The sequence below is a fragment of the Spermophilus citellus genome (genome assembly GCF_964194105.1).
Source record: "Spermophilus citellus genome assembly, chromosome: 6".
NCBI lineage: Eukaryota > Metazoa > Chordata > Mammalia > Rodentia > Sciuridae > Spermophilus > Spermophilus citellus.
Window position 1 is genome coordinate 153,684,069 of NC_138187.1, and position 15,513 is coordinate 153,699,581.

At 35.8% G+C, this 15,513-nt stretch overlaps 1 protein-coding gene across 11 annotated transcripts in view; it reads right to left on the reverse strand.

Moving 5' to 3' along the window:
• The window catches only part of CEP350 (centrosomal protein 350), a 170,072-nt gene that overhangs the window by 122,039 nt on the left and 32,520 nt on the right, over positions 1 to 15,513 (reverse strand). For all 11 annotated transcript variants that reach the window (XM_081297495.1, XM_081297494.1, XM_081297503.1 and 8 more), the window contains 2 exons: positions 13,513 to 14,132; positions 1,459 to 1,572 (listed from right to left, as the gene is read on the reverse strand). In XM_081297495.1, coding sequence (XP_081153621.1) covers positions 1,459 to 1,572; positions 13,513 to 14,132 — 734 coding nt within the window. The remainder of the gene's footprint in view (positions 1 to 1,458; positions 1,573 to 13,512; positions 14,133 to 15,513) is intronic.

Genomic DNA, 15,513 nt, shown 5'->3' on the forward strand with positions numbered 1-15,513 from the left:
TTTACTGTTAATAGAAGGAAGAAACAGGACAGTGACTGAAGAGAAGCAAAAAAAAAAAAAAGTTCTTTTATGATGGCTGATATAATAACATGTAAACAAACAGTATGTCAACAGGAATGACCTGGAAGAAAGGGAAAGCTGATGATAAAAAGGAAAAAAAAAATAGAGTGGAATTTTTTTTGGGGGGCAGGGGGTGGTACTGGGAACTGAACTCTAGAGTGGTTACCACTGAGCCACATCCCCAGTCCTTCTTATTTTTTATTTTGAGACAGTCTCACCAAGTTGCTATGGGCCTCATTAAGTTATTGAGGCTGGCATTCAACCTGTGATCCTCCTGCCTCAGCCTCAGTCATTGGGATTTCATCAGGTGTGTGCCATCACACATGGCTGGAAGTAATAATCACAAATATAAAGAACAAATGCAATCTAAAATACAGGTAGACAGGTTGTTCTTAGCTAGGAACACAGAAATCACCCACCTACCATAATGAGAGAGAAGTATTATAGGCAGATCTTTTAAGAGTCTTGACATATTCCACTCGTCTATCATGATACTGTACTATTAAATATATTGTTATTGTTCCTTTTTATAGATGAGAAAACCAACGAAGAAAAGTTATGTAACATATTTGGCAGAAATAGCTAGTAAGTGGCACAATCAGGATTTGAACTCTTGTAAGCTGATTCCAAAATCTTCACTCATCTCTCCACACGAGAAATTTGTTTTCTGAATGCAGTGCTCTAATTAATAAAAGCAAGAAAACTGGACTGGTCACTCAATGCCACAAAATTTATTAGTGAAATCTCTATGAGGGCTTACTAGAAACTCCTCAGGATTTAGAATCAGACAAAGTTGGTTTTGAATCTTGGTTTCAATTCTTTATGCAACCCTGGGAAAATTACTCTGAGCTTCCACTTCCTCAACTGTAAAAAATACACAAGATTAAGCACTTAGTATCTTGCCAGTCATACTAGGTATTCAACAAGTAGCAACATTACTACTATAACCTTCCTATTTCCCTCTTCCAGGCTTCCACAGGCATCTCCTATTTCTAATTCTATAACATTACTCTCTCCCTATAATACTTATTTTCTTTCCACATCTGACTGCCAAATTACTGACCACTTCAACAATCTGACCACTTCAAAGATGTCAGAAGGGTACCAGAAGTAAATGTCTACTAGACTCTCCTATGCTTCCTCCACATCAGGTGGTCTGAATTTCCAAAATCCCCCAGTTTAAAAAACAGCCTATCTCATTAGTCATGTAGGCTAATTTTAACCCACGGAAGAACCTAGAGGCTGAGAGAGTCTTTTAACTCAAACCACTACTACATTAAATATAACACACTTAGAAAAGGGAAAATCTTTAGTTAGGTGACAATTTCATGTTTAAACATTATAAATTAGATGGCGTGCATGATAAATACTCAAATCATAAAAAACCTCAGCTCTCACCTGCAAAGTGAAGTGCTAAATCACGGTACAGTTCTCTACTCATGTTTTGAAACTCAGCCTCTTGCCATACTTTCCCATCAGGCGTTCGAATCTTGGTCTCTGAAGGGTTGAAACCTAATATATACCAGTAATACAGAATATTCTCATCAAAGTTCATATCAAAATATATTTTGTTGAGCATACTTTTTTGAATGAGATATGTGACATAAAATTCACTCTTTTAAAATGTACATCTCAGAGGTTTTACTATATTTACAAAGTTATACGACCATCTAATTCCAGTGTATTTCATCACCTTGAAAACAAATCCTGTACCTATTAGCAGTCATTTCCCACATGATCTCTTCCATCTCTGGCAACTACCAATCTACTTTCTATCTTTATGGATTTGCCTATTCTGGACATTTCACATGTAATCATACAACACATTGTCTCCTGAATTAAGGAAGTCACATTTTCAGGAAAGTATATGACATAAGCATTATTTTGGTGTTTTGAGGAAGGTGATCAAACCCATGCCTCAGGTGTGCTACCACTGAGTTACCCAATCCCCAGTCCATAAGCATTATTTTTATGAAAATTTCAGCTGGAGGAGCAGAACAGTTGTTAAGGAATAACAAAAGCTTGCAGTAATGAGCCAATCCCAACAGTGAACACAAGCTGATGGTACAATCGTTTGTGAAACCAAACAGAAAAAATGTCCTTAATCCATGCCTTTTTGTTAATTGACTGGTACAAAATTCACTTTTTTTAAATAGTGAGGATGCAAGCTTTTGCCTATCAGAGCACATTTACATTTATGTGTGCCGCCTGCTGCATTAGCATATCCTGGCACAGTTTCTCCGTCCTTGGCATCCTTAATTCCTTATGTCTTATTAGCCATATTAGCCATAGTCTTTCTGTGTCAATAATACAAAAATAGTGATGTTTCACCTGTATTATAGACTTGTGCTGCCATCAGATTTTTCCCAGCAATGACCTGGGCAAATTAGTTAATGAATTTCTCTGCTACTTCATGGTCAGCAGATGCTTTATTTATCACTACAAATCCTTAAACTTTAATGTCTTTTCTTAAACGTCTGCAACCAGCCTCTTGAATATTTATAGTTCCTTCAATTTCAGTTCTTTAGGATAGATCTTTACTTGTTTCAGGATGGACATATCATTAAGAGATCTGTGTTCACAGCGATGTTAACAGATCTATAATTTCAAAATTCAATCAAGATATTCATATTTAGCTTGATGTTGTGTTTTCCTATTTTTCCTTAAATTCTGTTCATCACTTTCAGCACAAAACTTTAACTGTTTATTTTTCTGTTTCTTCAGGTCCAGTATGTTGCTCATTCCAACACCACAGTCTACTGTAAGATGTTTCAGGCTCACATTGCTGTCCAGCTTGACTTTCTGTGCTGATAAAACAGAAACACTTCCTCTTCTTTAAATATCTGTTACCCATAAGGTTATCTGCAGGGCTTTTTGACATTTTCAGCAATACCTTTACATCATAGAATAAACAAAAATTGAGTAGAACTTCTGGGTCTTGGCCCCATGTGGGTCATCAGGAGAACTGCCATTAGTACATCCAGCAAACCATATGCCCTTTTATCCTGTGTGAGGGAATCTGAGCATGCATGATAAAGACATTACAGCTCAAGGGCTGGTAGGGTCTTCTCTCCCTTGGAGTCTTTGAATAAACTGTGTGGTACAACTACACTTTGACTGTAACCTATCACATGAGGTCAGGTGTGAAATTTTCCACATATAGACTAGCACTTTCAAAGTTTTAGATTTTGGAGAACTTTGAATTATTTCCAATTCTTTGTCTACTTTTTCCTACTAATTGAATTTAATAAATAAAATAAAAAATTTACTGTAAACTTACTTGTGTCCATGACATTATACCAGTCTAGGATAAAATAAGAATGATCAAAATAGGCCCTTTACCTTCTTTGGTGTTTAAACCAGAAAGATAAAGATATATCAATAAGAAAGTTGGGCTGGGGCTGGGGCTCAGTGGTAAAGCACTTGGCAAGCACGTCTGAGGCACTGGGTTCAATCCTCAGCACCACATAAATAAACAAAATAAAGGTATTATGTCCATCTATAACTAAAATATATATATATATATATATATATATATATATATATATATATATATATAAATACAAGAAAGTATTACATTAGCACTGTTTATGATCACCACTTCAATCTTTTGAAGCAGAATTACAGAATACTTCTCATGATTTTTTCATGATTTATTTTTTTAAAAATAACAAAAACAAAATGAAAAATCAAAGTGCAGAATGGGATTAGCATGCTAGAATTGTACAAGAAGAGGAAAAAAATATATACACAAACATACAAAAATTATTTGTGTATGCAAACATTTTAAGACAAGTAACAGAAATGTGGTTGAGGCATAAGAGTGACAAAAGCTATTCAAAGTAAACTTTTCATTTTTGTATACCATGTCAATGTAAACCAAGTCAATGTATTATGTGTTAAAATTAATGAAATTAAAATGACACATTAGAATACAATATTTTAAGGTGCTTCTAATTTAGGTGCTTCTAATTTACATTGCCAAAATATTGACACAAATAGTTCTTCACTGTTGGGAAGAAAAAAAATCCCTCCATCAGGACACTGGAAACCATATTCTGGTTGTATACAAAGTATATTCACACCAATTCATGTTTCATACATATACTTTAGATAATAATGATCATCACATTCCACCATCATTTATAACCCCATGTCCTCTCCCTTCCCCTCCAACCCCTCAGCCCTATCTAGAGTTCATCTATTCCTCCCATGCTCCCTCTCCAGATCCCACTATGAATCAGCCTCCTTATATTAGAAAAACATTCGGCATTTGGTTTTTTGGGATTGGCTAACTTCACTTAGCATTATCTTCTCTAACTCCATCCATTTATATGCAAATGTCATGATTTTATTCTCTTTTATTTATAATATTCCATCGTGTATATATGCCACATTTTTTTATCCATTCATCTATTGAAGGGCATCTAGGTTGGTTCTATAGTTTATTGGAACTATGCAATTATGCTACTATAAACATTGATGTGTCTGTGTCCCTGTAGCATGCTGGGTTTTTGTGTTTTTTTTTTTTAAATAGGGTTTTTGTGTTGTTTTTTTTTTTAAATACATGACAACAGAATGCATTACAATTCTTATTACACATATAGAGCACAATTTTTCATATCTTTGTATTTATAGTATGCTGTTTTTAAGTCCTTTGGGTATAGACCAAAGAGAGGGATTGCTGGGTCAAATGGTGGTTCCAGTCCCAATTTTCCAAGAAGTCTTCATACTGCTTTCCACATTGGTTGCACCAATCTGCAGTCCCACCAGTGGTGGATGAATATGCCTTTTTCCCCACATCCTCAGCAACACTTATTGTTGTTTGTATGCATAATAGCTGCCATTCTGCCATTCTTTTGATTTGCATTTCTCTAATTGCTAGTGATGATGAATATTTTTTATATATTTGTTGATTGTATATCATCTTCTGGAAGTGTCTGTTCAGGTCCTTGACCCATTTATTGATTGGGTTGTTTTTTTTTTTGGTGCTTAGCTTTTTGAGTTCTTTATATAATCTAGAGATTAGTGCTCTATCTGATGTATGAGGGGTAAAGATTTGCTCCCAAAATGTAGGCTCTCTATTCACCTCACAGATTGTTTCTTTTGCTGAGAAGAAGCTTTTTAGTTTGAGTCCATCCCATTTATTGATTCTGGATTTTAATTCTTGTGCCAAAGGAGTCTTATTAAGGAAGTTGGGGCCTAATCCCACATAATTGAGGTTAGAACCTACTTTTTCTTCTATTAGACGCAGGGTCTCTGGTTTTATTCCTAAGTCCCTGATCCATTTTAAGTTGAGTTTTGTGCTTGGTGAGAGAGTTTAATTTCATTTTATTGCATATGGATTTCCAATTTTTCCAGCACCATTTGTTGAAGAGGCTATCTTTTCTCCAAGGCATATTCTGGCACCTTTGTCTAATATAATTGTAATTTTGTGGGTTAGTCTCTGCCGACCTCTATTCTGTACCACTGGTCTACCACTGTTTTGGTGCCAATACCATGCTGTTTTTGTTACTATTGCTCTGTGGTATAGTTTGAGGTCTAGTATAGTGATGCCACTTGCTTCATTCTTCCTAAGGATTGCTTTAGCTATTCTGGGTCTCTTATTTTTCCAGATGAATTTCACAATTGATTTTTCTATTTCTATGAGGAATGTCATCAGGATTTTGATTGGAATTGCATCAAATCTGTCTAGTGCTTTTGGAAGTATTGTCATTTTGATAATATTAATTCTGCCTATCCAAGAGCAAGGTAGATCTTTCCATTTTCTAAGGTCTTAAAACTTTCTTTAGGGTTCTGTAATTTTCATTATATGGATCTTTTACCTCTTTCGTTGATTTCCAAGTATTTTATTTTTTTGAGGCTATAGTAAATGGGTGCCTGGTTGCACCTGACTAAAACACTCAGGAACTGGGCTAATTGGGCTGTGCGAAATAACCACACAAGAGACAGAAATACCTTTGTCATTGGGGGTTCTGTGACGGCTCTTCTGACCTTAAGGGTATGCAGAAAGAGAGGAGCGAGCATGCTGACCCCTTTTATAGAGGAGAAGCCATTCAAATGAGGTAAGGGGTCAGGTCTCAGAGGGCTGAGTCTAGCTTCATGATGTCTGCTGTCAGCAGGTTGACTGATATCTAGATAGGCCACACCCAAGGGCAGAGAAGGGGACACACAAAGGGTATTTCCATGGAACATTCTATCCCAAACAGGACAAGGGGTAATATTACAAAAGAAAAGGTGAGCATAGCTCGACCTAAGGGGATATAGAAAGGTACGCCCATACACGAAGACACAGTCGCTTGTACACTAGAAAACTGGGGCTATCAAGATCACAGCGTGACCGCCAGATGCCACACCAATCAGCAGATGAGTCAGACACGGTCATGTGCTAGTCAGCTTCCCACAAATGGGGCGGTTTTCCTCATTTCCATTTCTGAGGATTTATCACTGATATACAGAAATGCCTTTAATTTACAGGTGTTGATTTTATACCCTGCTACTTTGCTGAATTCATTTACTAGTTTAGGAGTTTTCTGTTGGAACTTTTACGGTCTTCCAGGTATAGAATCATATCATCAGCAAATACTGCCAATTTGAGTTCTTTTCTTTTGTGTATCCCTTTAATTTCTTTTGTCTGATTGCTCTGGCCAGTGTTTCAAGAACTATGTTAAATAGAAATGATGAAAGAGGGGATCCCTGTCTTGTTCAAGTTTTTAGAGAGAATGCCTTCAATTTTTCTCCATTTAGAATGATGTTGGCCTGGGGCTTAGCATAGATAGCCTTTATGATGTTGAGATACTACGTTATCCCTAATTTTTCCAGTGTTTTGAACATACAGGGGTACTGTATTTTGTCAAATGCTTTTTCTGCATCTACTGAGATTCTTATCTTTAAGTCTATTGATGTGATGAATCACATTTATTGATTTCCATACATTGAACCAACCTTGCATCCCTGGGATGAATGCACCACTTGACCGTGGTGCATGATCTTTTTGGTGTTTTTGTATTCGATTTGCCAGAATTTTATTGAGAATTTTTGCATCTATGTTCATTAGAGATATTGGTCTGAAGTTTTCTTTTTTTAATGTGTCTTTGCCTGGTTTTGGAATCAGGGTGATATTGGACTCATAGAATAAGTTTGGAAGTACTGCCTCTTTTTCTATTTCCTGAAATAAATTGAAGAGTATTGGTACTAGTTCTTCTTTAAAGGTCTTGTAGAACTCGGCTATGTATCCATTCAGTCCTGGGCTTTTCTTGTTTGGTAGACTTTTGATGGCATCTGCTATTTAATCACTTGAAATTGATCTATTTAAATTGTGTATATCACTCTGATTTGCTCTTCATTTTCTAGGGGCTTGAGATGTAATGTTAAGTCATTTATTTGTTGACTTTTTCTTCTTGTAAGGAATGAACTCCGTGCAATGAACGTTCCTCTTAGAACTGCTTTCATAGAGACCCAGAGGTTTAGATATGCTATATCTGTATTGTCATTAACCTCTAAAATTTTCTTAATCTCCTCCTTGATGTCTTCTGCAATCCATTGTTCAGTCAGTAGTATATTATTTAGACAGTATATTCTCTCGTTGAAGAATGAAATATTCTGTATATGTCAGTTAAGTCTAAGTTATTGATTGTATCATTGAGTTTTATACTTTCTTTGTTTAGCTTTTGTTTGGAAGATCTATCTAGTGATGACAGAGGTGTGTTAAAGTTACCCAAAATCATGGTGTTGTAGTCTGACACTTGAACTTGAGAAGAATTTGTTGATGAACCTAGATGATCCATTGTTTGGAGCATATATATTCATAATTGTTAAGTCTTGTTGGTGTATGGTTCCCCTGAACAGTATATAGTATCCTTCTTTATCCTTTCTGATTGACTTTAGTTTGAAGTCTACTTTTGTAGGGCATGGCTGCCCGCTTCCTGGTCTTGGGGCCGCACATGTGGCTGGGATGGCTCCTGGCGATCAGCCAGGAGGCGGTGCTGTGGGTGGTAACAGAAAAGGCAGACCACTTCCAGGATAGGTCCAGGACTCTTCCACCCTCGTGGACAGCTCGTGCCTTCCCTTACGGACTATGGGATGGGTGTACACTCGAACTCACTACACCCCTCTGACCTTTATCCTGATTGGCTCCTGTGCAGTATATAAGCTGGGTGAACTTCCTCAATAAAGGAGATCTTGCTTCGACTCATCTCCCTGGCGCGTCTGATTGTCCTCCAGGGAAGGAGGGCTAGGTGCGGGCCACCAGTCGACCTTTACCTCTCTTGGCTCGTCCTGGTCGGGGCGTGCTTTCCCCGCTTCTCCCGTGGGTCAGGAGGAGACGGTGGGGGGGGGGGACTAAAAACCCATAATTTATTTGATGATGGAAACCCCTGCTTGCTTCTGCAGTCCATGTGAAGGGTATGATTTTTTCCAACCGTTTACCTTCAGTCTGTGGATGTCTTTTTCTATGAGATGAGTCTCTTGGAGGCAGCATACTGTTGGGTCTTTTTTTTTTTTAAATCCAATATGCTAGTCTATGTCTTCTGATTGGTGAGCTTAGGCCATTAACATTCAGGGTTATTATTGAGACATGATTTGTATTCCCAGCCATATTTGTATATTTTTAGTATTTAACCTGACTTGTTCTCCTGTGATTAGATTTTCCTTTAGTGTAATCCCTCCCTCTGCTGATTTTCATCATTATTTTTCATTTCCTCTTCTTGGAATATCTGTCTGAGGATGTTCTGTAGTGCAGGCTTTCTAGTTGTAAATTTTTTTAACTTTTGTTTATCATGGAAAGTATTTATTTCATCATCAAATCTAAAGCTTAGTTTTGCTGGATATAAGATTCTTGGTTGGCATCCATCTTCTTTCAGAGCTTGGTATTTGTTGTTTCAAGATCTCCTGGCTTTGAGGGTCTGGGTTGAAAAATCTGCTGAAATAAAAATTAGTCTCCCCCGATATGTGACCCGATTCCGCTCTCTTGCGGCTTTTAAGATTCTATCCTTATTCTGTATGCTAGGCATTTTCATTATAATGTGCCTTGGTGTAGACCTATTGTAATTTTGTACATTTGGTGTCCTGAAAGCTCTTGTACTTTGTTTTCCAATTTGTTCTTCATGCTTGGAAATTTTCTGTTATTATCTCATTGAAGAAATTGTGCATTCCTTTGGTTTGAAATTCTATGCCTTCCTCTATTCCAATAACTCTTAGATTTGGTCTTTTGATGCTGTCCCATAATTCTTGGATGTTTTGTTCATGGTTTCTAACTGTCTTCACTGTGTGATCAACTTTATTTTCCAGATTGTATACTTTGTCTTCATTATCTGACATTCTTTCTCCCAAGTGATCTAGTCTGTTGCTTATACTTTCTATAGAGGGTTTTTTTTTTTTAATATTTACTTTTAGTTGTAGATGAACTTAATATCTTTATTTTATTTTTATGTGGATGCTGAGGATCGAACCCGGTACCTCAAGCATGGTGGGTGAGCACTCTACCTCTGAGCCCAGCCCTTCTATTGAGTTTTTTATTTGATATATTGTATCCTTCATTTCAAGGAGTCTGTCTGTCTGTCTGTCTGTCTGTCTGTCTCTCTCTCTCTCTCTCTCATTAATCTTTTTCTACCTGTATTTGCTCTCTTCTCTCACTGTTGAAGTATCAATTTTTTGCCTGTATTTGCTCATATAGGTCATTCTTTAATTCACAGATCATTTTAATTATGAAGCTTCTGAATTCCTTGTCTGACATTTCATCAACTTCGCTGTCCATGGGTTCTGTTCTTCAATTATTCAATTCTGGTTTGTTTGGGGCACTTTCCTCCCTTGTTACGTGTCTTCCTTTCTTGTAGTGTGGATCTGAGACATTACAGTTTGTTCCCTATATTCTTGTAGTACCCATGCAGATTGTCTGTACCTCACCTTAATGTTGGGTTTCTAGACCCTGTTGGTGTACATCAATGAATGCTACTGCATCCTTGATTGGTACCTGCACAAGCCGGTGCGGGTGGATCTGGGCTGAAAGGCTTGACCTCCTGTAGTAGTCTGCTGATTGAAGGGGCAGTCCTGTGCCAGAGGCTAGGCTATGGCGAGTGTCTGCCCCACAAGGAGAGGGGTGGACTGGGCCTACTGAGAGCCTGGGTCCCACACGAGCTGGTGTGGGCGGTCTGGCCATATTCTTTTTTTTTCTAATATTTTTTTAGTTGTCAATGGAGCTTTATTTTAATTATATATCAATGCTGAGAATCGATCCCAGTGCCTCACACATGCTAGACAATCACTTTACCACTGAGCCACAACCCCAGCCCAGAACCATATTCTATAATGATTTCTTAAATGTCTGTTACATTTCATAAAGTAACTTGCCTAGAGGTTGTATTCAAAAAACACTTTCATATGAAAACTTAGCATGTCAAGCATTCAGTAAAAGGAATTTAGAAAAAACAGCAACAACTTAAAAAATGTTACATTCAAGACTTTCACTTTTGTTCTTTAGGACTTTAAGATCAATCATTAAATAAAACATAAATTCAAATCAGTTATTTTAACTCTGTCTTAGTGGAATAAGTGGTATTTCAGAATTCTGACTAGTAGAATGAATAAACATTAAATATATAATCTATATTTAATGTCAGACCTAACAATGCAAAGATTTGAAATAAGCACTATTTCAGAACTAACAAGAACATTTTGACCCATCATTTGCTATTTTTTCTGCCAACAGTGTGAATGTGGTATACAAATGCTTAAAAGAATATGGAAGAATGCTTTTTAAATATTTATTATTATTATTATTATTTAGTTGTAGTTGGACACAATATCTTTGTTTTATTTATTTATTTTTAGGTGGTACTGAGGATCTAACCCAGGCCCTGCACATGCTAGGCTAGAGCTCTACCACTAGAAGAATGTTATTAATAATACATTATGGGCTGGGGTTGTGGCTCAGTGGTAGAGTGCTTGCCTAGCACACATGAGGCACTGAATTCAACCATAGTACCACATTAAAAAAAAAGGTTATTTTACCCACCTATAAATAAAACCAAATATTAATAATAAAACATTAGGAACCAATCAGGGGCAACAGAACAATTCTTCAGTATTCTAAAGTGAATTTGGTCAGAAGTTTCACAGATTAGCAAGAATGAAATGTGAATTATCCATTATTAACTCACAATGAGTATCACTACCAAAATATAGTAAGCAACACAAAATAAAACTGATAACCACTAAAATTATACATACTAACACTTGCTCCAGAGAAAAAATTACTAACACTTTAGAACTACCAAAAAAAAACAAACAAAAAAAAAAACCTGCGAAACTTGTCAGAGAAAACAAGACTTGGTTAAAAAAAAAAAATACAAACAACATAAAATTGACTATAGCAAAAGCTGTCACAGTAGTTAAAGACAAAATAGAATCTTAACAATATTTTGACCTGCCTACATTTATCTACAAAAATTGAACTTGAAAAAAATACCATAAGAGAATAGCTATGATGGTAGAAGTTTTAATGATAAAAGTCTAACATGAACTACACTGATTAAGAAATCAATTTATTGGGCTGAGGCTATGGCTCAGCGGTAGTGCGCTTTTCGGGAATGCTTGAGGCACTGGGTTCGAACCTCAGCATCACATATAAATAAATAAATAAATGTCCATTGACAACTAAAAAAAAATCAATTATTCATTAAAAACTTCTCACGAATAAAAATAATTTAAGGAACAAAAACATAAAAAAAAAATTCCTTCAAACTACCATATATAAGAATTTTAGTTGACTAAAAAAGAAATTAGCTCTGAAAAGCATTTTCTCAATGAAAATATGTCAATTTTGGCATATATCTAACTTAAATATTTTTCTTAAATATGGAAGATAAGGCCTTTACAACAAAACTCAAAGGTTAAAATAGCAACAGGGGTGCTGGGGCTGGGGCTCAGTGGTTGAGTGCTCACCTAGCATGCATGAGGCAATGGGTTCGATCCTAAGCACCACATAAATATAAAATAAAGATATTGTGTCCACCTAAAACTAAGAAATAAATATTTTTAAAAAATAGCCAGAGGATCTGCAATTAAAAACTGAAAGTTTTCAGAAGTTTTAAAAGCCAGGAATTAAGTAGAGGTTTGTGTAGTGGCGTAAGTTTAAATACCCTTAAAAGCAAAAGCTCATCAGTTATATGAACATACTTATATTACAGGGATATGGATACAAAGAATACAAAATGAATAAGTTATATGACATGAATAAGTCTAAAGATCTAAAGTAGCAGCATGAAAACTACAGTTAATCATACTGTATTCTATAATGAAAATCTGCTAAAAGAGTAGATTTTAGGTGCTCTTACAACACACACACATATAAAAGGAACTGTAAGGTGATGGATACAATAATTTCATTGTGTGCATGTATAGCAAAGGTTCTTACTGTAGACCTTATATAAAAAATACCTCAATAAATTTAGCAAAAGGATCAACTTGTACCCAAATATACACTGGAAATTGGCTAATTTTCTTTAAATATTACTTTTGAAACAATTCCTAATAAATTCAAAAATAATTTAACTTGAGATAAGGGGCAAGAATCACTGAGTTCCTTGAATAAAAGCAATAAGAGCAACATTCTTTCAATTTTTGGAGAGTGGTACTAGTCCTATTTAGGTTTTTTTCACAATTTATTAAACATTCATATAAGACTCAATCAATAAGAATCCTGTGAAGGATCTGAGAATCCACTTTTTTATATATAATTTTTTATATCTTTATTTGATTTATTTATTTTTATGTGATGCTGAGGATCGAACCCAGCACCTTGCACGTGCTAGGTGAGCAGTCTACCGCTGAGCCACAACCCCAACCGAGGAGTCCGCATTTTTAACATGTATCTTAACATAATTTTTTATTCAGTTATTATGGTTTCAAATATAAAGTATCCCCTAAAGGTTCCAGTGTTAATGTAGGAGGTAAAATGATTACACTAAGAAAGATGTGCCCTAAATCAGTGGATTAGGGTTGGAATAATCCACTTGATGGATTAATAATTTGAAAGGACTAAGTGGTAACTGTAGACGGTGGGTATGGCTGGAGGAGGTGGGTCACTTGGGAGTGTGCCCTTGGGAATTTTATCTTCTCCCTAGCTCCTCCTTCTTTCTCTCTGCTTCCTTGTTGCCATGAGCTAAGTAGCATTCCTCCACCACCCATTTCTGCCATCATGTTGACTCACCTTAGGCTCAGAGCAATGGATTTGGGACTAAGCCTCTGAAACTCTGAGCCAAAATAAACTTTTCTGCAGCTAAGTTGCTCTTGTCAGATATTTTGGTCACAGGAAAGCAAAACTGATTAATACAACAGGTAATCTGAGGTTCACACCCTATTCTTAAGATAAGCATCTCTACTCAAATACATCCTAGGGAAAACAGGGAACAGAGGGCAGGAAGAGAGACAAGGATATGAAGACTGATTACAAACCTTTATATGTCGGAGCAGGGGGTGCTGTTGCCACTTTCCTGACTTTTGCTGTCACTGAGCTATCAACATTAACAACCATTACTGGATGATCAATAGGACCCAGGTTCTGGCCCCGGCCACTTATTTCTTCTGAGTGTTCCCATTGTTTCCTAATCCGTTCCTTGAGTTTTTCCAGTTTAATATCATGTTGTCGCCGCTTTAAAATATCTAACCTTTGGGAACTAGAAGTGCTAGCAGAGGATGGAGAAGAGTCAGTTAGCCGTAACATTTTTGGATCAACATCATGGCCCATGTTATTCACAGAAAGCTTTGAACTGTTCTCATTTCCTTTTGCTCTATTAGGCATTTCTTCTTCAATCCTCATAGGAGTTCCCATCTTAATCAAACATTCTGAATTATGCAATGTATCAACTGCTGGTCGATCATTTAAAAACCTTACAACTGTATCACTGATGACAGATGATTGGGAGCTCTCAAAGTCACAGCAATGTATATTCCGTTCTTGATTGTGTACCGTCCGGTTCCCACTCTCAGCCTTTTCTTCATTAACATCCACACAATATACATGCTTTGACTCCAGATGGCTGGGACTTAAGTTGGAAGATGCACCAAGGATTTCCCTATAATAATAACAAAAAAGCTTTGTGACTTTAGTAAACAAAAAAATAAAATAAAATACTGTAGACTTGAAAATTGATAAGTAGATTTTAAAGGCTTTTGCCACAAAAAATCAATAAGTGTATGAGGTATTAACGTATGTTAAAAAGCTTGATTTTGCAACTCTAAATGTGTACAATGTGTATATATATAAAAACAACAGGTTGTATGCCATAGGTATAAAAGATTTTTGCTGGTCATTTTTAAAAACCTTTTTTTAAAACTATAGTAAGTGTTCAAAAACTAGTCAAACAAACTGAAAGAAGAACTCTAAGCTAACACTAGCGGTCAATAAAAAATTAAAGTAAAAAGCTTTGAAATTAAAAGTTAAAAACAGTAAAATAAATATTACTAATACTACGACTCAGTGTTCCTTGCCCCTTATCTCAAATTAAATGACAAATAATGTGCAGATTTTACAACAAAAAATATATAAAATGTGTGTGGTGAGATTTCCTTAAGAATTCCAAGAAAACAAGATTATAATCTAACTTTGGGTATTCATTTGTTATCTGTTATCAATATGTATGATTTATTCCTCTGACATCTTAAATATTAGGAACAAAAATTCTCAAAACTAGTATTTCATATTTGTAACTTCTAAATAATGTACCAAATTACCACATTGATTGGGAGCAGAAATAAAGCTATAATTTCCTCCAAATAAATGTGTCTATTAAAGTTAAACCTCTTACCATAGAGCACTTTTTAACAGCTTTAAACTACATAAAGTGTATCTAAAAACTCAAAGAGTAATCAGGGAAGACTAGGCAGAGCCAAAGTACACAGCACAAAGTTCATATTCTCTGTTCATTAAAACACCAGCAAATCTTCCTTCAGAGACTTTTATTTTACACATCATTGTAATTAGCTTTGTTTTAGGAAAGCAGAATATCAGAACTGGGGTTGTGGCTCAGCAGTAGAGCGCTCGCCTTGCACGTGCAAGGCCCTGAGTTCGATCCTCTGCACCACATAATAAAAAATAAATAAAGGTATTGTATCCAACTACAACTGAAAAATAAATATTTTTTAAAAATTTTTTAAAAAAGAAAGCAGACTATCAAAAAACATGGTTAATGAAGACAAACAGGACTCAGTACATGAATTATGAAAAAATACCAAACAAACATAAAATAGAATAACAGTAGTCTGGATCCTCAATGTCTAAAAAAGTAACCATTAGCCTCATGGTAACTGAATAAATAATATATGGCAAGTCCAAATTGAGAGGTATTGAAATGTAAAGTACATATTGGATTAAAAAGACTTGGAAATATAAAACATCTTATTTTTGCATTTAACTACACTGTGGCTTACATTAATATTGGTATTATATAGCCTAAT